General features: G+C 39.8%; 3 protein-coding genes across 4 annotated transcripts in view; all 3 read right to left on the reverse strand.

The window, feature by feature from the left end:
• Nucleotides 1-451: 451 nt before the first annotated feature.
• Nucleotides 452-8429, reverse strand: LOC308088346 (5'-AMP-activated protein kinase subunit beta-1-like). 2 transcript variants are annotated; one of them, XM_080432761.1, is made up of 8 exons: nucleotides 8363-8429; nucleotides 5495-5671; nucleotides 5043-5212; nucleotides 4325-4418; nucleotides 3962-4076; nucleotides 3168-3301; nucleotides 2322-2390; nucleotides 452-1872 (listed from the first exon to the last, which is right to left on the reverse strand). In XM_080432761.1, the coding sequence occupies exons 2-8, from the start codon at nucleotides 5630-5632 to the stop codon at nucleotides 1795-1797; spliced, it is 798 nt and encodes a 265-aa protein (XP_080288887.1). In that variant the 5' UTR covers nucleotides 5633-5671; nucleotides 8363-8429; the 3' UTR covers nucleotides 452-1794. The 2 variants fall into 2 exon arrangements, with proteins under 2 accessions (XP_080288887.1, XP_080288886.1); XM_080432760.1 differs by having other exon boundaries at nucleotides 5495-5674.
• Nucleotides 8430-11168: 2739 nt separating this feature from the next.
• On the reverse strand, nucleotides 11169-15570 carry LOC308089030 (transmembrane protein 233-like; the record flags this gene model as incomplete). The annotated part of the gene is made up of 4 exons (XM_080433609.1): nucleotides 11169-11526; nucleotides 11630-11764; nucleotides 13174-13371; nucleotides 15478-15570. 4 exons carry the CDS (start codon nucleotides 15568-15570, stop codon nucleotides 11515-11517), a joined length of 438 nt encoding a protein of 145 aa, XP_080289735.1. The 3' UTR covers nucleotides 11169-11514.
• The window catches only part of LOC308089031 (RNA-binding protein Musashi homolog 1-like), a 20976-nt gene continuing 12092 nt past the window's right edge, over nucleotides 13894-22777 (reverse strand). Inside the window, exons 7-14 of the mRNA XM_080433610.1 lie at nucleotides 22191-22313; nucleotides 21512-21629; nucleotides 20247-20342; nucleotides 18306-18362; nucleotides 16754-16816; nucleotides 16090-16247; nucleotides 15778-15823; nucleotides 13894-15665 (exon numbers count right to left, since the gene is read on the reverse strand). Coding sequence (XP_080289736.1) covers nucleotides 15782-15823; nucleotides 16090-16247; nucleotides 16754-16816; nucleotides 18306-18362; nucleotides 20247-20342; nucleotides 21512-21629; nucleotides 22191-22313 — 657 coding nt within the window. The 3' untranslated portion in view covers nucleotides 13894-15665; nucleotides 15778-15781. The remainder of the gene's footprint in view (nucleotides 15666-15777; nucleotides 15824-16089; nucleotides 16248-16753; nucleotides 16817-18305; nucleotides 18363-20246; nucleotides 20343-21511; nucleotides 21630-22190; nucleotides 22314-22777) is intronic.

The following is a 22777-nucleotide window of genomic DNA, read 5'->3' on the forward strand; positions in this document are numbered from 1 at the left end:
AGAGAATTCTGTTTTCCTTTTTTTGTCTTCAATCTTGGCAAAATAAATCAATTTGTTGTTCAACAGTAGCAATCCAAATAAAAACACATGTGAAATGACCTTTTGTTTCTTTTGTCAGATATGACAAACTACCACACATGTATCTGTACCTGCGACTGTACTTGCCTCACTATTACAGCTTGAAATGTAATGTTAATATGGCCAAGTCAATTTAGTTGAGTTTATGAAACGTAACAGTGTTGACAAAGCTGTAACCCTTTGTTTGCTATTTATTGTGAGAATTTGACAACCAATATATTTGGAACAGAGTTTGTCTAAAGCCTGTTAAGTATTTGGATGGAACATTTTTGATTCTAGAATTGTAGTTACTTTCTAATTACACAGCATTACATAAGAAACAAATATTGATGTTCACACTGAAAATAATTCACCTTTGCACAAGGTTTATAAATAGACAATGTCCTCGAATCTTTGTTCAGGCATAGAAATATTCCAAATAAACATTAATAACAGCAGTGCTTGTCTCAAAATTAAACATAAAAATGTACAAATCAAGGTCAAGAGGTTAGTATGAAAATTCAGAAATGACAAGCATTTGTCTGTTGTCACATCATTATGTGTTGCTGACATTGACCAATTAACCACTTTCACCCTGGTGTTGCACGTCATTATAGGCAGAGATGTTATAAAATATGATAGATTTTTCTAAACTATTCAAAACTTAAAAAAACGGTACATCACAATGCAACACAAATATAAAAACACATCTACAAGCTCACAACGCATTGCAGTGCAACACGAGAACTTGTAGATCTTTTTAATAGGGCTTAAGTGGCTAATTTTGAGTGAGTGTGAATAAGTAAAATGTGCAGAATGTGTTGGAATAGAAAAGCCTTTTACTATTTAAGTTTCCAATAAATAAATAAATGAACAATAATAATAATAATAAAAAGGTTTGTTCCAAAACGACACATTCACCTTTTTAAAGAGTGACACAGATTTATTGGCATCAAAGTAAAAGTCACCGAATGCAATACTGCATATAAAACTGCATATTATTCAAGGTATTATCACACTTGAGTCCTTCAGACACAGGATATGGTCATCTTACTGTAGATTCAACTATTTTCTATGTTGAATAATAAACACTAGATAACAGTTTTAACATGAATATACAGCATTTTGAAATGGAACCCTTATAACTCCAGTTAGATCATAACATTTTATAAGATACAACATTACTGCCTGGGTATCAGGGAAGTTAATCACTGGTCAATATCTGTATTTATTTTTATTTTTATTAAATCTTTCTGTATGATTTTAAATCATTCCCTGTGAACATCCAGGATGAGTGAATTACATACAGTATGGAAAAACACTGGACTGGGAAATGATTAACATCTGAATTCTTTGTTCTAGCAGTGGTAAATCAATAACATAATATACTGCTATTCTTCCATTTAGCAAAAGCACACCATTTCAAAACATAAGTTTCAAAGAGGCACAGTCTGTGACGGAGTACAACTGCATCACTTGATACACAGATGAACTATCGAGTACTACTCTATAGAGTATTTAAAACAAAAATATACAGTATGTGGAATATAATTATAGGTTTCGAAGAGGCACAGTCAGTGACGGAGTACAACTCAATCGCCCGGTACGTATATGAACTGTCGAGTTCTACTCTATAGAGTATTTAAAACAAAATAGAAATGTATAAATTTGTAAAATATAACAATGTAAAAATGCAATGCATTTCATTTAAAGTGGAATAATATATGGAATTACTAATTATATTGGTTTGTACAAGAGTGTCGTAACATACTTCTTTTTGTAGCGGTGGGTTGCACTGAGAACCATCACCCCATCCTGAAATACAAACAAATGTAGAGTGTTTAGGTTGGTACAAGAGTACAGCATATCATTTAAAATCCTTTTCGATGTGATCATCAGCAAAATACTTCAGATGCCGTGCAGGGTAGCATTCTTTAGATGCCCTATATACAGGGTAACATTGCATGTTGTTTTAGCTTTTTTTTATGTCAGTGACATTCTAGCATCCTTCTCCGTTATGCTATTTTTATACTACATCATATAACAGAGTCACTCACTGAAAACAGAAGATCTACAAGCTCACAGATGTGACGCATTGTGAACTTTTTCAGCATGCGTCTCCGTTGTATGACTAAGTATAAATCAGGCTTTATACTACCACACGGTTATATGGCCTTTTTATGGGGTATGCTATGCAGTTGACTTCTGAAATATACTTTTTGTCAGATACTCTGCATCCTCTAAAGCTTTTTTCTGAAGCTTACCTTGATGGAGAGAGCATACAGGTGATTGAGCATCACATGGTTAGGCTCTGGAAGCAGGGTGGGATCACACTAGGAAAGATACAAAGGAAGGGAAAATATGACCAAATGATTTTACCAATATGTCTGCAAGTCAGATGATCAAACTGTTAGTAGGGTGCATACCACAAGGGGAGCCTCTCTCAACTGTCTATCAAATAAAGGCTTAAGAATGTTTTTCTTTTTAATTAAGAAAAATCATCGAACTTCAAAAACATAACTTTTTATTAATGCTTAGTGCTTTACAAACAAAGCAGTAAGCTTAGCTCAAACTAGAGAAGAAATTAGCCACTTTTCTCCCTGACAATCGGAGAAATCTGGTTTGACAGAGAATATCTGGTAATGCGATGCGTTTAGATTCAGATGCCTTCAAGACAAAAGTATACAGACATCTTTGTCTACCTACATCTTTGTCTACCTACTTCTGGCAAATTAATTCATATATTGTAGTTTGAGATGCAAATATTCCTGAGATTTGAGGCGACCTGATAGCCGAGTGTTTAGTGTGCGTACCACATGGGCTCTAATGCCTGACAGTGAGTCTCCGATTTACTTCTCGGCCGACCGGACAATTTGACACATGTCACTCCCCTGCTCTCTTAAATCTATCCACATTTCCCGTCTCTCTTTCTTTGCTGTATCTGTCTGGATAATGTATACATTTTTATTTTATGTTTTACTCCGGAGTCTTAGGGTGACTTGCAACTTGTAATAGTAACCCTAAAACTCATTATTTTCCAATAGCCATTTTCCAGTTGTTGGATTTTTCATTTTGGAGTTAGTGTGTTCCAGCAGCAAATGCACACTTACAGAAATGCCTGTGTCCTTGTTTAGCAGTACTTGGAGCAAGTGAGGTGGTAAGATAGGAGGACTCTTAACCTTGTCCTCCGTCTTCATTATATATGCATCCTGGTGGTAGGGGCCGGGAGGGGAACTGGACAAGTCTGGAAAAGTACAATCACTTCAACAACACTAGTATACAACAGCACTTCATATCATTGAAGTTTACAGGTTATCAAAGGTCTTTGAATAAAGAAATAACAGTACTGATGAATTCTAATAGACTTGTTACGGATTTGCACCACAATTACTAGTGTTTGATGCTTTTGCATGCTCATAGTGTGTACATTAGATGCTACATTTTTAGATGTTGATAACACAGCGAACGTCTGAAGAAGCCAAACAAAAATATTTTTGTTTGTGTACAATGCTTTTACACAAGATGTAACAATAAAGACCAACTTGAACCTATAGGGCTGGGCAATATATCTATATTAAATTGATATTGTGATGGGAGACTAGATATCATGTGGGATTTGGGATATCGTAATAACATGATATGCAACAAGTGTTGTCTTTTCCTGGTTTTAAAGGCTGCATTACACTGAGGTGACATAACTTTCTCAACTTCACTGACTTTTCTAGCTGTTCTAAACATTTTATTATATAGGAGTTACTGATGATTATTTATGAAAAATCTCATTTTGTAAATATTTTGTAGCGCCAATAATCAGTCCCACAATATCGATCGAGGTATTTGGTAAAAAAGAATAAACAATATTGTGATATTTGCAGCATACGCAAACACAGATCAGGGTCTGTACCTGAAATATCTGCAGTTTCCTGTGAGTCAAGCCTGAGGGCATCAAAAACTTCAAAGTCTGTTCTCTTCACCTGGATTACATTATTGATTGTTCCAGTTTTGGCAGTCGTCACAGCCTAGAAGGGAAATCAAATGTTGATATTAAGTGAATAAAAATGCAAACTCAGGTTGGAGAACTAGTATGTGTAAAGTATGAAACTTGTCTGTCTTCAGTCTAACATGATCAACCTCAATGTCAAAATCATAAATCCTATTTACATGCAAGATAAATAAGCCTTTTCCATTGGTGATTTTGCTATACAGCAAAAAATAACATGTTCATATAAGTGCATGTAACAAAACAAAGAGAAAACTTTCAACTCACCCCATTGGGATCCAGGGTCCACTGTCCATCCACGCATAGTTTATACTGGTGCTCCCCCTCTGGTAAGTCAACGATAGCCACAAAGTTGCTCTGACTGTAGTTGACAGACATCACATAAAAACAAAAAAAGAAAGGGAAAGAAATAAACGTATCAAAAGCCATAATTCAGATTATTCCTGACATATCATCGCTGTCAGTAAGAAATATTTTTTTCTCTCCATTAAAGGTAGGGTAAGTGATATTTTATATATATATATATATTATTTTTTTTGGTAAAAAGGTTGAAGTACTATATTCTGATAGTAATCATTGCTACAGAGCGTTTGTTCGGTCACAGGGGTCTCTCCAGCTCTATAGTAAACAGAATATAGTACATTTTCAGGTAGGTGACAACATTTAAGCCAATCAGGAGAGAGCACTGAAAAGGCATTTTCAGTTTAATAAAGAGCTGGAGAGACATGGGAGACTCCTTTTACTGAACAAACACTCTAAAGCAATGAGTACTATCAGAATATAGAGCTATTTAACACTTATTTTAACCTAAGTAAATCACTTACCCTACCTTTAACAAGAGATTGTGACTATAATAACTACATTGGATCCATTGGAACACAGGTTATTTTTTCCATTTCCTGAAAAGTAATGGTTTTGTACATACAAGGTTTACGCCCGATAGCAACGATATGTAGTATCTTAAAATAATTCTGTATCCCACTACCTTTTATTTAGTGGGATCTTGGTAGCCCAGTTGTTAAAAGAACCAGACACAAACACTTCTTTGGCGCCCCCTGTCCATCTGAAAACAGTGGGCCTAGCTTGTGTTGAACTTTTAGTCTCACTCTCCAAGTCCTGTTGCCAGGCCAGGAACTCTTGTATTTCCTGTGGAGCCTGGACAGGAGCAAAGCATCATTTTTGAGTTTGTAGAACCGATATCTGTGTAATATTGGAACTTGTAAACAGATAGCTTCCAGGTCAGCTTGGAATGTCTCTCACTGTTCTCAGGATAAACACTGGACAAGCACATAAGACCCAATAATACCCATGATTATATCAATTAACAAAACACACACAAATCAGACGTATATGTCAAGACATTACACCAAACATTTCAGCAAATGCATTGTGAACCAGTTGGATAAAGTGTCGTTAATTATTATTACTCATAAATACTTTTGCATCTTCTCTTTGGAAAAGGTCTGCGTCCTCCGTGCTGTCCATCAGGATGTTGGAGCGTGGCTCTTTGGCACCGTGCTGCCCATCTCGATATTTTTCACCCTGACCGCCTCGGTCACTGCTGCTGTTCCCCATCTCCTCTCCGCGTAGTGTGGCGTCAACAGGCCACAGCCACTGCTAGCACACAACACATCAACATTAAAGGGATAGTTCACCCAAATAATTACGTTTTTTTCTATCGACTAGTCACCCCATGGAGACTTGAATTCACGGATATGCTTTAGTTTTTGTCACATTCCTAAGCCAATAATTTCATGACCGGCAGCGGTTCCGGTAGGAGACACAAAGAGTCTCCTTTGTGTCTCCTACCGGAACCGCTGCCTACCGGTCCGCTGGTCATCAAATTATTGGCTTAGGAATGCTACAAAAACTAAAACATATCCGTGAATTCAAGTCTCCATGGGGTGACTAATCGATAGAAAAAAAGGTCTTTTTGGGGTAAACTATCCCTTTAACCCTTTAAAACCCGAAAAGCATCAAAGCATCTGTGTCATTTTAGATTTTAGCTATACCTTAACCACTTTAACCATTATTTTATACTTTGGATATTCAAAAATAGCAGATATACAAGCTCATAGCGCTTCACTCCGTGCCACGCCATGAGCTTGTAGATCTGATATTTTTGAAAGATTGTGGAACTTGGCGCAAATCTTTGAATATATATTCATATATATGAACATTTTTAAGTCAAATCTTTGCTTCTGAGTTCTGGGGGTCCCTGGAACACAGATATTTGGAGATGGGGGTCTGCAGCCAAATACATATAATTCTGGGGGTCCTTGACATGAAAGGTTTTGTGCACCACCGATATAGAAAGATACAGTACGTTTTTCAGAAAACTGTTAGGATTTAGAAGACATTTGTAGAATCGGCTTCGTCTTAATGGGTTAATAACACCAAACATCACATCATTCACAACAACCCTCCTATAACACAGTACTTCACATCACAACCTGGCCCTAGTATGGTTGATATATTCCATACATTGCATGTATTCCATACACAGAAATAGAACACTCAATGAATTTTCATGGAGGGATTCATCTAGATGTCATTCTAATCTGTAATGCTGCTCTGTGTATATACTCACTCACCCAGTAATTAATTGCTGCAATGGGGGTCAGCTCTTGTCAGATATAGTAGCCCAAGCCCATAATACCTATATTTTAAAGTTCTGGTAGAAAGTTCTGTGTAAGCAATTTTTAGTAAAATATGTCCACTTTTCCACGAGATCAATCACACTGACAACATTCTGTGTGTGTGACTGCATGGCATTCATTCATGATCACAACAGCACTACACTTCACTTAGCGCATACAGTGTGTGTGTGTGTGTGTGTGTGTGTGTGTGTGTGTGTGTGCGTGCGTGCGTGCGTGCGTGCGTGCGTGCATGCATGCATGCATGTGAATGAGTGGTCAGAAGTGACTGATGAGTACCAGGTGGTGTGAATGGTGAATGACTGGCGGCTGAGTGTGACTGGCTGATTACTAGGTGGAGCCTGCTGGTGATTGGCTCCTGTGACCAGGCTGTCTCCTGTCAGTGTCCCAACCAGTAACCACAACAATCTGGTGGTTTTAGCTGTGACAGTATTTTAGAGGTGTCACAGTTAACATGGGTTGCAGTCTTGGTAATGTAGGGCTGGGTGTCCTTTCTTTTGTGTTCTTCATTTGATCATGTGTTTCTTTAGTTTATGTTAGGTAAGATACCTGTGTTTGTTTTGGGTTTGGTAAAGATAAGCATAGGTTTTCTTTTAGTTAAGCATTTTATGTACAGGAGGTCAGGAGCCCACTCTGAGGTAATTTACCCATGTATGTTTTGTGACTCGTAAAATAAACCACTGTACTTTGGATTTTCAACTGGTGTTGGCTGGCTATATATGGGGATTAGGTAGGAGGGAGCATTTTTGTGTTACACCTGGTGACCCCTAGGCTGGGTCGTAACGATACTTATGTGCTCATGGAATTAAGTTTACATGTGTTTAGTGCAACTGTGTGAAATCCATGTGAATCTTGTGGGATAGTAGAGGCATTTTAGTTAGGCTATACAAACTACATACTCGTTTTCTGTTATAGTAGATGAAGAGCTCATTCATTATTGGATTATTGGATGAGTGTTCAACGTAGCTGAAATACAGTGTATGGAACATCAGCCATCACAACCCACCAAGGAGTTCTCTCCTTTTAGCGCTATGGACCAGAGCTACGCCTACATCCATCCATAGGCTACAACCACTGCACATCACATTTAAACTTGAAAGAATAAAATCCAATTAAATGTAATTGGCTCCTGGTCCATAGCGTTAAAAGGAGAGAACTCCTTGTGAACTCGAGTTCTCACTAAGTTCAAATTTAAATGGCTTTTAAAAAGCCATTTAATCTATAACTAGCTTAGTTTGAACTTGGTGTGAGGTGGTGCAACATGGCTCCTCCTGAGCTACATTAACTCCAAACCTTTCTCACCCATTCATAGGCTACAGCCACTACATCACATTTGCCCTAGAACGGCTGATATTCCATACATATCATGCAATTATAGGGCTCACAATTAACATCACATCAACCCTCCATTTAACACCAAACATGTATCCTTTCGTTATGTAACCTAGGGTGCGAAATGACCAACAGCAACACACTGGCAAGTGGCAACAAGTTATGTTAAGCTGTGGCGTTACATTGTTTCCGTGTTTTGTGTTACAAAATATCTCTCCCGGATTAATTAACAAAACCAAACGTCATGGTCGTGCGTATGATGATTATTATTTTATTTTTTAAATGTTCCCAGATAAGAGGTCATAGTTTGTCTTACCTTCAATTTCAATGATTGCTTGAAAAATGCTTTAAATCCCTCGCCGTCAGCTTAGTATCTACTGTTGACGCAGCTGAAAACACACCTCTTCCGCCTCCTGTTTCACGTGTAATTGACTCCGTAGTAAACTGGTAGTAAATGTAAATACTACGACAGTGTCTCTTGACAAAAACAACAAAAAAATAAAACGAGTTAATTCCATATACTGTAAAATATAGGTTAATTACGTTAACTCTAAAACAGTAAAACTTAAATTAAAACGTGTAGCCTGTGTGAAAATATCAAATAGGCTATAGTGGCCGATCTGTTTTAACTGCTGATTAAAGGGTGAGGGGGAGTAGGAGAGAGTGCATGGGGCACAATCTTTTTGCGAAGACTGGGCACTAGGGAAGAGTGGGCACCAGGAAAGGCCAGCATAAAGACAGCATTTCAGTTTTTTCTGTTTTATCTGACAAGATGTTTGTGTGACAGTGTGACCACATGACACTACAGACTAAATATGTTTGACTGAAAGTGTAAATAAATAATCCAAGCAGGTATTAATGGTGTGCCCATTTGTCCTAGTGCCCAGTTTTCCCGGTGCCCACTCTTCCTGGTGCCCACTCTTCTCCCACCAAAGTGCCCACTCTTCTGGGTGCCCACATTTCCACATTAATTTTGTATGTTTTGTAATGATAATCCAAATCTGCACTAGTAAGTGAAGTTTGCAAATAATAATAATAATTGAGTAAAAAAGTTGTCTACAATATTTGCCTCTGAGATGTAGTGGAGTAAAAGTATTACAAAAATTTAAATAATCCAGTAAAGTAAAAGTACCTCAAAAGTTTAAGTACAGTACTTAAGTAAACTTTCCACCACTAAAACCACTCAGAATTCAATGAGAGTGGTGATCAGCAATTGTATATTCAAAAGCATAGTGTGGAGGAAAACATGGCACTTGAGGCAATCGGATGAAAAACATTTATGAATCAGGAAAGTTGTAAATCAGTTAGATTCTAACCGAAATTTGGATGAGGGTTAAGACCATTACAATTCTGAAAGACTTATATCTGTGCCAATATTTGTGCTTTCATTGGTCATAATGGGCATTGAAAGCTCAGCAACAATTGTCATTGAGCTATCACACCTACTTCACTTCCCTCAGGCTCTCACGGCTCTCCGGTTTCGCTTTGTAGTGGCATGTTCAGAGAAGCGGCGTGTAAAATAACAGGTGTAAAAGTGTACACACACCTACGTACATTAAACACTGTGTCAACTGCATTTCAACATTTAGGAATGCTGACTCCTCTCTCTGGTGGACTTCACTAGATAAGAAAACTTTTCCACCCCTGCTCATCTGTAGAATTTATCTATCATCAGCGTGCCCACAGGCTGAATAAGACACTTTTTCCAAATCTTGGAATCCTGGCTCCAATGACAAAGAATCAATAAGGTTTTATTTGACACTCACTCACCCAGGTACAAGTAGCGAAGTGTTGGAACAAAAATAACAACAAAAAACAGGCAAGATAAAAGATAGAAATAGGCCTATTTTGTCATTTTAGGGGTAAGGCCACTTAGCCTTTGGTGTTGACCATTTTTTGAATGCCAGGGCAGGAAGGCCATCAAATAAAACACGATTTCAGTCCATTGAAAGAGTGAATTGAATTTAAGGGTTAAGGAGGATTTTAAATTGTATATATAGACTATGTGCAGTGAAATAAATAAATTGTATTTACAATCTGATCCATGCTAAGCCCTGCACCAATCAAAGTCACTGGATAGGTTTAAAGATGGGGACTCAGGGGAGGTTAGAATTCAGAATCTCATCAAAAGACACTAGTGTCTACATGACACACTGGTGTCTACAAATTGACAAGAAAGAAACGGAGGAGAAAGTGGTACAGTCAGCTGGGGCATTAAAGGCCAAGCCATTTTTTTGAGGGCCACAAGGCCAAACTGAGGTGCAACGACGGCCATGGCCTTCATAGCCTCCCTGAAATTCCTGCCCTGGGCTTAACACTAAAAAAGTACAGGCAAGCCACACTCCAAACCTTCTGTAAAAGTAACTCTAGCAGCAAATAACAACATTTAACACTCACCCCAAATTAGCTATACAGACAGTTTGTTAAGCCATGGCATTTTTGGGGGCAAATAAAGGATCCATTGCAGCGTGGTGGTATACTATGCCCTATATCACCATGTGTCATCAACAATATGTCTTCTAATTTTAGCCTTTTAATGGTATTAATATTATGTATCAGTACAGACTCTTCCAGACTTATCAGATTACAGTGGGTGTGAAGGATAAGTGGGAACTGAGCCCAGGCAATATGAGGAGTCGGCTCCATGGGAGCCATAATATTTATTTGACCCAAACAGGGTTAACTGCTTGTCTTAAATATGTGACTGAATATCTGAGTATTACATTACACCAATCTGCTCATGTGCTTTACAGACAGGAGGACAATTCCAAAGCATTTAATCTGTTTTCAACCAAAAAAAAGCATTTCTTGAATATTAACTAATATTCATCGCTAAGCTCTTCAATAACAATATATTTTCATTCTAAGATATTACATGTTTCATTTATCTGATATAAGTCCTTAATTTGTAACAATGATTTTGCATTAATTTTATTAGAATTTATTTTGTTAAGGTAACACTTTTGTTTCCAGACATGCCACATATCATTGTTATGAAAACGTATATTTACATTATGAGTCCCTGTGCTTCGATCCTACACAATTTCAGATTATACACACAAGAATTAAAGCATATATTTATATATAAACAATCATTTTGAAATGATGTTGTAGTGTTTATCACAGGCAATACTACACTGCCTGTATAATAAGTCTCAGAGACAGAGACACTTGCAGGACACTGTATCATAGAGATGGTGGCATTTCCATGGGGTCCGCATCATTTACATCATATCAACTTTCTATTTCCCTACAGTGTGGTTTCCTGAGATAAGGTCCAGAGCTCCAGACATACTTGAGAAGATGGTCAGAGATTCAGCACTGGTTCAGAATAATAGCCAGTCAGTGGATGGATAAGAATGTTGTGTATTTTGTCACAGAATATAAACCCTCTCTCTCTCTCTGGTGGAGATGTTCTCTCCGTGTGAATTCAGTCCCATTCATTTCCTCACCTTCCTTTTCAAGACGTCAAACAACCTCCTGTGGAGTTGAGAGGAAAACATATTTAGCATAGCTTTCTGCACAAATACAGCATTCATTCTCACTGAATGTCAGTAGTGTAGAGTATGTGATGTGATTATACCGTAGTAAAGTGCACAATGCAGAAGGTGGCAATGACAAGGAGGCCGATGATAAAAGAGGCAATCCCCAAATGAAGAGCTTTCTGACCTAACCGTTGAGCACCTTCGTAGTCATTCATGTTATAGCTGTTCTGGGCCTACAGGATGAGGGAAGGGTTTGGGAAAAAACATAGGAAGGAGTGAGAAAAGGAATGAGTGTCAGCTAAGTACCAAAAATGTAATTCAAGTCAGCAGCTAGAGCATGCCAACAACCTTGCCATGGTTAGTAGTTAGATTCTCCACATTAGCAATATCCAAGTAATCATATTACAGTAATGACTCAGTTTTTGGTAAGAAAATCGGTGCAGGTCATCATGAGCAACAGGCACATGAGTGTTACTTGCCTGATTACATATAAATAAACCCTCCTACACCATGCCAGTAAAAGTCAGCACAACACTAGTTACTGGCAAAGCTGACCCCCCCCCCCCCCGTAGATATGGGTACTATCTGAGACTAAACATAACATGTGAATGGCCCTTCAGATGAAGGCCTTAACCGGCATCTTGAAGCTAAATCAAGTTTTATGGGCCTCTCTCCTGAGTATGTAGACCACTTCAGCCATGCTTCTCAGACTTCCACGGCCAATAGTAATTATAATTCATATTTATATCAAGTCTGCATGCTTGTCAGAGACTAGCGGATTACCACAAGCGGTCTTACACTGCACATCTTGTTTCTCACAGCTACAAAGACGCAACAGCTGCCATTTGGTGCACTGAGTTCAGTCAGAGGGAACAGCAAATAGATCTCTCAGTATAAAATCATCTCTTAGCATAAACATGTAAAGCCATCAGTTGACATTAAACTCTGGGTGAGCTTTGTTGCAAGCCACTGAGTCCAAAAACATTCACCCCTAATCTGGCTTTGTCCAGAACTAAAGTACTGGTGGAACAGTTACAGTTTGAGTATTGCATAACATAACAGTATTTGTAAGCCAGGAAAGCACTGGCACTAGGAACATGAATTAGCCATTTAATAGTCTGTTTACTATAAGTAAACTTGATCTGAGCACACATCCAGCATTTGTTTACGTGTGTGACACGATGAGCTTCTCAAAGAAATTAAGAGGCGATAATGGTACTTATGACACTTAAAGATAACAGAGCTGCTTCATACTCTCTTAGACCGTGATATATAACATATAGCTAATGAAATGAGAGATTTCTAACTTGTAACTTATACCACAATCTCCCCTTGACGAATGACGATTGAAATCAACTTTGTCTCTGTAGTTCCAAACGCAGATGTCATGTTCTACTCAGATATATACAGTATGTCCATATTCCATTAAATACCGGTAGTGATTTATAAAGTTGACATAGTACCCCATGTGACATGCATGCACATTTGTGAATGGTTATGTCTTCACATGAAATATCTTAGCATAATAATATTATTTGTGTATTCATAACATTTTGTAAAGTATATATAGCATTATCATATCAATAATTACTTGACACTAGTTCAAATACACATACAAAACATCTGTAAAATCATCACTTACAAACACAGAGAAAACCAGAGCCACTATATTGATGGGCCACGCCGGGCAGAAACAGGTGAACATGGTGAGGAAGAGGTAGTTCCGCAAAGGGGGAATACCCTGAGATTCCCCTTTCCCAGGGCCCAGGTGGTCCTTACTCCCAACCATGAAGCCTTTGGTGCTCAGGTCTGGTGGTGTACAGTCCAAATGGAGAAGGTACTGCAGAGGGGCACAGGCAAAGTGTATGTGTGTCCTAATGAAAAGGAAGCTAGCTAGGAGAGATAGACAAGAGAGTGACTGAGAGACTGGCTGCTGTAAAGGCTGAGTAGCCAGGGCAGGGGGACTAGAGTCACAGATGATCTAAATATTATTTCTAGAAATGAATGAGGTGTTGGGAGTGCGAGTGGGAGTGGGCAAATTTAATGTCAGGAAGTGACAGATGTCATCGACTGACATCTCAATGGCCTGAGGGTCAGCAGTTACGATTATTCAGTCTGGAGTAGTGGAATGTGATGTACAGTAAGTAGTGTGTGTGTGTGTGTGTGTGTGTGTGTGTGTGTGTGTGTGGGGGGGGGGCAACAGGAAGCCAGAAAAAAGCACTGCCATGTGTGAGTTCCATTCCTTCAATGAACACGGCTAAAACAGTAACTGGGGGAGAAAAAAACACACAAAATTCGAGACAGAAGTGGAATGTTTTAAAATAATTTATTAGGAATTTTAAAAAGTTTTTTTTGTTTTTGTTCAAGGAAGAAAGATAACAAAAAAAATCTGAATAGGTTACAGTGTTGACACGGTTGTTATTTTTCAGTGAAAACAGCATTGAATGTACTACCGGTGGTAGTCTGCAGCAGAGTGAGAAAACTTATCAAAATCTATAGAGTGCTTTGTTCTCAAACTAACATTAGAAGGAAAACACATTTATCATGATCTGCCAGTGCAACATCCTAGTAACTCATAACAAAATGACACTGCGACATTGCTACAGTGTGTGTCATCCAGTGGATATGCAGCGTATCAGTCACGAATTGTGGTTGGGGGCTGGGATTACAGGTAAACAAAGGATTAAGATGATGCCCCCTTATTGGAAAAGCCACATTTCAGAGAGACTGTTATTATCCACCCGCTCACACACAGACAAAGATGTTAATGTAACAAAAAAGACGAGGTTAAAATTTCACATTTGCAACTGAAATACCCATCCCCCAAAACAGTACATGGCACACATGGAAACCAATACATCATGTAACCACATAAAGCCCACACACACAATATGCAGAACAATCCAGTTGTAACCATACATCGGTAACTGTTGATTGGCCGTGATTGGTTCTGCACATTAGTCCTTCATGTTTTCCGTAACAATCATCATATGTTAAAAATGACATTTAAAAAAAATACAATGACATGATAAAGTAAGAAAACAGCATGTATTTTTTCCTCTCCCGGTGAAGGAGTATTCTTTATACCCATAGATCCCCATGGTGAAGTAGTGTCTCAAAAACCAAACCCTGATAGCGTCTTGGGTTCATTCACAGCTGAAGGATAAATCATTTCACTTTAATGGGCCTGAGGCAGTTGAACTTAAAATTACATTAAAAAAGCATCATTTAAAAAAAACCAAATGAAAAAACATGCAACTGTTAAAAGTAGTATATGGCTGGTCTAATTAAACGTACAGAGAAAAGGATGACAATCGTGATCGAATCTACGGTACAGTATGTAACAGTCGAAGGTTTTTTGATGCCTTTCAGGATTAATGAAACAAAGTCTGTAGAATAAAATACAAATTGCCGCCCACATCGCCTACCTCCCAGACCCCAACTTTAGTGAAACCCCTGTAAAACAGAGTTGTATTTACAATATTTTACAAAATCGTACAGCTCATGATTTATGTGGCCGTAACCGGGCTTGTGATAATAACAATAATGATCGTTATCATTTGGTCATTATCAGCATAAGTTCTTGTTAAAAACCTACCAAGATATACACTTTGTGACACATTTTCCAAAAATAGTATTAATCAGAAATGTTCTGTTAAAATTCAGTATGAACTAGTGACAAATATACACATATTCGGAACAAATTACAGTTCCTTCCACCAGTTCAGAATCAGGTTCAAACAGGAAGTCAAATAAACCAACCAAATAGTCAAAACATATACGGAACAACACAATAACCACAAAACAATAAGGTAACATAAACAGGGGGAAAAACACACAACTAAGAAATACAGCATATGTATGAGTTTCAATTACAAGTACATAGCTTTAAAATATTTTCAAAGATCTTGCTCCTGCAGGTCAACTAAAATCTCAGCTTCGTTACTGACAGGAGGTGGAGTTTAGTCAGGTAGTAGGGCTTCGCCAGACAATAAGCGGTCATCAGCAGGGTGGAGGTTGGTTTGGGGTCAGGGGTCATGCTACAGCTGCCACAGCCAGACAGGTGGACCAGACAGAGGCAGGCCAGATCAGCTCCAAGTAGCTTCAACTCTTCCCAGCTCTCAGTCAGTGGCTCTGCAATTACACATTCACGGAACGTACCGGGATTAATCACGTGTCTTTCATAATGGAACAGTGGAATATGCCATTGTTTAAAATTCTGATTTGAAAAACTGATTTGACTCACTCTCTCAATGGTAGCCATTAGTGAAGGCTGTAGCAATCATAGGCCCCTGTAGGAACAAATACATACATTCAAGGTTAATAATAATTGAGACGTGCACATGCACACACGCACGCACGCACGCACGCACGCACGGACGGACGCGCACTCACACGCACACACAGTATTCGTGAACTTATAGATAGATTGTCAGAAGTCTACAACAGTCCCAGTCTCATCAACAACAACAACAGCAATACATACACCACTTTAACATAGGAACAATGCTGCCTAAATACATAAGCAACAAGGGATGTAAAGTGATCAGGGTCTTACCCCCAAACTATGACCGAATCCAGTGTTTGGGGAGGGGCTTGCAGCACTGAGGTAACTGCTCACAGCAGAATCCTGAGCGGCTGTTCCATATAGTTCTGCCAATGTTGGCCCAGGGCTGCTAGTACCCAGGAACCCAGCTGAACGGTTGGGGGTGGCACCTAAAAGTGAAAAAAATAAGAAAAGACAGAAAGACTTGGATTTGGATTTGAATATTTTACATGATACACAATAAAAGCCAGAGTGTTAATTTAACTCTGAAAGAGTAAAGTCCACCTCTGTTGGTGACAAACATGATGAGAATAATTATGTGAGGGTATTTAAATAACACAAAGACTGCTGGATGGAAAAAGTACCAAACTATGTAATGTAAGGGAAAATAGAAACCACATGGTGGCAATATGGGTCTAAATACAACATACAGTAGATAAATGATGGACTAACCATGACATACAGTATGATAGACATAGGACTAACCATGACATACAGATAGACATAGGACTAACCATGACATACAGTAGATAGACATAGGACTAACCATGACATACAGTAGATAGACATACTGTAGAACTAACCATGACAGACAGTATGATAGACATAGGACAAACCATGACATACAGTAGATAGACATAGGACTAACCATGACAAACAGCAGGTAGAGACATACCTCTAGCTACTGCTGCTGCTGCTGCAGCTGCTGCCATTGGTCCGTAGGCTGTGAGAGGAATGGCTGAGGAGACGAGGAGGAAAACCAGGTTAAACATCTCAGCAGCACACGACAGGTCTTTAAAACATATCACTTGAAGACCACCTCCAGAGACCATCTATCTACATCTATTAATTCACAGAATCTCTGTATGACTGTCTGTGTGTACCGGGCATAACTCAAGCGCTGTCCGACCGAACAACCTCATACTTGGCGTGTGTGTCCCGTATGACCCGGGGTTTGCGGAGTGGAATTCGATCGGACCAACGGTAACCAAAAATAACTGTATCCCTCTGTCCGCGGGGTCTGCAGAGGACGCACCGAATCTCTGTGTGTTTCGGAGGAGTGTGGGCTCCAGCTTCCCTGATTGGCCAACCCGACCCGTCGGCGAAACTCATTGGTTGAGCATTGCGTCACGTTTGTACCGCTTCGCCAATATTAGTGGTGGCGTATGAGAAAATGTGAGATAAGCCTAAGACTCCAGCATGTCAGACGTGTACATGTACAACGACTACATACCCAACGGCTATGTATTTCTGACTTGTATCCATACCTACATGCATGGCATCCAGGGAGGCATTTTTTCATTTAGGAAGTGGCAGTACAGGTAGTCTCTTAAGCCAGACTATCTCTTCCACAATCTTCAAATACTACAGACAGTCATTCCATAATTCCAGCGGTTCAAAGTTGAGAACAGAAAGCTGTCATATGATCTTCAGACAGGGAGGTTATTTGACTAATCACAACACAGTGTTGTTCACGATTATGAATTTTTAAATATCTTTAAAATATATTTTTGCATTTCCATTTGTTGTAAGCAGCTAGCTAGATATGCTTCAACTAATTTGGTATCCAGTAGGTGTTATTTACACGACTGCACAGGCGAAATGGAAGTGGGGGAAATGACGTGACATCGTTATTTTCAACTCATGTTTAGAGCTTTCTAAGTACTACAGACTGTAGGGCGGAAACATTTGAAAATTGTGGGAGACAACACGTCTAACTTGAAAGACTACAGTACAGGAGGAGGGTACTGGTGGGATTCGATCCCAGAGCAGTTCGGCTAACATGTGGGTCTGCAGGCAGAGGAATTCCTCATAAATCCTATTTCAAGACAAAGGCCCCCTTTCCACAAAGGGGGCAACGAGGACATCACAGGAGGAGGCCTTTAAGCAAGAGTGAAAGTATCACGAATACTGTCAGTCATCATGCTATCAGATTCATATATCCATGGAGAACTGACTAACACAAACATGCAAACCAAGGCCTATGAAGTGAGTGGTGTGAGTGTGTATTGATGGACTGTATAGCCTGATTTATAATTTGTAGTATCTACAAGCTCACAACGCAACGCGATGCGTTGTGAGCTTGTAAATCGGCTATTTTCAGTGTGCGACACTGCGCAGTGATGCATAAATCCGGTTTGAGTGTTGTGCGTGCTGGACATGGTGTGTGGCAGATGGAAAACATGCTGCTTGTAAAACACAGAGGAGGGACAGACGGACTGACTGACCTGTGAGTTCAGGGGGGTGGGGTGATGTCAGAAGGGGGGTCCTCTCTAAGTGGAATTCTAGAACAGAAACATCAGAGTGCTGTTGAGATTCACGTCACCACCAAAATGGAGAAGGAGGAAGCATGTAAGCAAGCGTGTGCACACACACACAGTTTCTCATGTACTGTACTTGACAAAAGACTTAACTCTCAACCACTCACTCTCCCTCTATTTTCCATAGACTCACACGCTCATGTACACAAAATTCTCTCTCTCACTCACTCACACACTCACACACTCACACACTCACACACTCACACACTCACACACACACTCACACACTCACACACTCACACACTCACACACTCACACACACACACACACACACACACACACACACACACACACACACACACACACACACACATACATATAAGACACACACATGCACATATGCTCTAACTAACACACAGGGAAATCTCAGCACATGTACAGAGCAGAGGCCATGAGGTTTACATTAGGACACAAGGGACTGAGGAATGCAAGAGGGCATAATTATTGAGACACGTAAGAATACAGGGTGCATAATGCACAAATTCTATATGAACTAATCATTAAATGTAACAAGTTAGGTAGTTGCATTTGAATGTGCTATCCCAGAAGTCGTCCAGCTGCTACCTTTCCAGTTTGGAAACAAAAACTAATGATTGATTATTAAGTCATTAAATGACATGGGCTGAATAAATGTACTATAATGTCTGCAGTTATTTTGTAATGATAGGTGAGATATCTCATTTTGGAATACAACTCTTCAAATGCAGTTACCTAGACAGACAAATTCGGAGTAAAATATACATCCACGTTAACACATGCATGCATGCATGCATAACGCAAACACATAGACTTGCCCATGAACACAAGCTAAGCAGATGCAATTCCACTGTTATTTGCAAACAGCCAATGCCAGGCGTTATACTCAGAGTTATACTTGGTAGCGCGCCAGGGTCGCGCACCAAAAAGAGCCCATCTACTCACAGTCAGAAGGCGTCGCAGCATTACGCGTTGTGAGCTTGTAGATCGGTTATTTTCGGTGCACAACACCGGTGCGCAACCAAGTATAAATCACCTTTAATGGCAACATGTTTGTATTTGCGTGTAAGCCATTTCCACCAGAGTTGAGACTCACAGAGGAACAAAGGAGGGAATAGTTTGGTTCATTTTGGTGTCACCTATTCCGTCCACCACGGCTTGCTAACTCGGATGGCATGCTCTTCGACAGACACGAAAGGCCATCCACTGCTCGGCTAGCGGCTCCCTCGGGCACACTTCACGAGCCGCTATGCCTCGCTGTGTTGGTGCGCCTGCCTTGTTGTCAGGTGATTTGAAATTCATACATTTGATGTAAAACACTGCGCATGTGCAGGACGATGAGTTCACCAAAACGAGCGCTCATGAACTCAACTCATGGCGGAAATTGCTTACATGCACATGTGTTTGTGACAGAGCGTTTTAGCTGTCAGTTCAACATGCCATCTAAAACATTAGGGCTGACAGCTCAACGGTCATCCATTGTATTGTAAAAGTCTAGACCAGTGATTAGTGTCACGTAACAGAACCCCTTCCCTGCCATAATGGCTTTACGCTCGCCTCTCATCTCTTGCAAAACGTATCAATAAAATGAGCACCTCATGAGAATCCAGGCAATGGCCACCCATGAGTGTCATTCCTGTTCTAAGCAACACGTGATTAAAGCAATACAGTGCATCAACTGCAAACTATTGAACCTACTTTCTAGTTATAGAAAAGCGTAGTCAGAATCAATCTTTCTTTACGATTGAGGTCTGTGCTTAATCTCTGTCAGCTATTTGGTTACATTTGCACACTCTCAGAGTTAAATGGACACTGGGAATTTACAGTGTAGGAAACAAGCCAAGAAAGGAGCAGAATCTCCAGGGAAATTACCAGGGAAATTTCCAGGGAACTGGTAAGTATATCCAGGGGTGAGACCGGCGTAGCTTCGGCTAGTGTGGTAGGTGGTCGTCTGGAACCCTGGATAACCTGTGGGGGAGAAAGTCAGAATCAGAATCCCTGTAATCCATCAAGTACAGTAAAGGAACAAGAATTTGAGAAAGAATTAGCCAAAAGGACATTTGAAACGTTTCACAGTGTGCATACTGACACACACATGGTGAAAGGATAACAGGATACCCTTGTATTCAGAGCAAAGGAGACACTTGACTAAGTTGTGTAGCTTGTGGTTTGTACAGAACAATGCTGCCCCTATCTGTGAACAGTAGTACCGTCCACAAGATGCAGGTGAGCGATACTCTACACCTGGATGTATTCACAACGACAGCACTGAGCTGTCTTTGTGTCCGAGAGTTTAGTCTCACTTTCCCGTCTCCAGGCTTATCTGTTGACTTTCCTTATTCCCTTCTTCACTCTCCGCCTTGGGAGGATACGTGTCAATGCAGATCATGCTACAAAGCTAATTGTTAACATGTCACGGAGCAACTGGCTGCCAGGAAAAACAAGCTTAGGTGACATTCTGTTGGGATAACAACACTACGGTCCAGTGCCACCGCCTCAAGGTAAGAAACAATGAAATGTGTTTTCATTTCTTTTTTGCAGGCGGCTTATATCCTGAACTCAGAACAGAACAGAATTCACCCCTGTCCAACTTGCAGTTCTTAGATTGAACAGTAGGTGGTGGTACTGTCATGGTAATAATAGGTTCAGACCCAGGCAGGGGTGCATGTGATGTGTATACAACAAGCATTTACTTTACACTGAGGGAAATTATTAATGAGAATGAATGTTGAATGATTTTTTCCCATTATTCAAGTTCCCATTAAAGGCTCTCAGTCACAATGATGTCCCAGATTATGTCCCGGTTTATAACAATATATTGCAAGTTGACAAATATTTTCACATTGCTTCAAAGGACTAATATATTATTGTATTTGGTAGACCGTGCACGTCCTGACCTCCCAACGTTCTAACAATCAAGGTTCACATGAAAATTGGAGGGCTCCCAAAAGGTGGGAGGAGACTGACCTCTCCAGCGGGTAGTCAAGTGGTAAAGTGCTCTCCACATGAGGTACCACGTGACCTTTTAAGGTTGCCAGGATGACTGTCTGACTGCCACACAGTATAAGGTGTCGTTAAGAGGAGGAAAAGGTAGCACAGGGTCACATCCTTGTTTGTCCTGATCAATGTAAACTTACCCAGCATGCCAATGCCAAGCATGAAGGCATCCATTCCATAAGGCATCACCCGGGAGCGCCCCCTAGCTGAACCCGTGGGGGACATGACTTCCTTGGGCTGAGCCTTCTTACATTCCACCTGTTACCACAGACGCAGACATTGGAGGAGATGGGAATCAGATGCTGGTGGTTATTGTTCTCCGTAATCTTTTACACAAATGTATCAATTTGTAACTCTGACGGTGTACAAATGTGTATTTGTACACCCTCAGAGTTCAATCAACACTGAGGATTACACAGTGTAGGACAGTGGTTCCCAAGCTTTTTAACTCAAGACCCAAAAGAGAAATTAGATGTTTGCCAGGGACCAAAACTAGTGAAAATAGCAGATTTACAAGCTCACAACGTGTCGCTTCGTGCCGCATTGTGAGCTTGTAGATTTACTACTTCTTTTTTATGGAAATGATTAGATTTATGAAATACTTGTGAACATTTTTGGAATTGTTTTTAATTCATGAACATTTGTGATATTGTTGTTTAAAATCTTTTGAAATATATATATTTCTTTTTTTTAAATGTAGGAAACGGAAAAAATGAGACATTTACTCGCGACCCATAAAAATTGGTACACGACCCACAAATGGGTCCCGACCCACTGCTTGGGAAACAGTGGTGTAGGAAGCAAGTGTAGAGAGCTCACCATCTTATTGTTGATCTCATGGAAGTGGATCTCACAGACTTTCTCTACCACGTCCTCATTCTCAAACGTCACAAAGCCAAAGCCTGGGGAGGAGGAAGACACTTGATAAGACACTTGATGTGGCTGATATATCGTTCATATGACTTGACCGGGTTGTGAACTTTTATTTGACCACTTGAACGCTAGCATCCCTATTCTGGACTTGTCATAATAGGCCAACATTTGGCGAAAATAGCAATTTAAAGTGAAGAGATTTGGTGTCGAGGGGAAAAAGGAGGGGGCCAAGTACAGGCCCCTGGCGGAGTAAACAAAGTATAGGGTTTGGGTGGTTAATATAAACTTCTATAATAAACAAATATCTTGTCCACATGTGCCTTGGCCCTTGATAGAATACAGTAATGATACATACTACTGCTATTGAAAGTCTATAAATATATCCATTCATATATTCATTGGTAATAGATGAATAGTTTAATTGCTGAAAGATTGTACATTCATACTTATATTTATTCATAGAATATACGCATGTTAATTGTTAACTCAGTCAGACCAAGTGCAGATTCCCAGTGTCAGACTCTGGGCATTTT

This window comes from Gymnoscopelus braueri (genome assembly GCF_963280865.1).
Source record: "Gymnoscopelus braueri genome assembly, chromosome: 7".
NCBI classification, from domain to species: Eukaryota; Metazoa; Chordata; class Actinopteri; order Myctophiformes; family Myctophidae; genus Gymnoscopelus; species Gymnoscopelus braueri.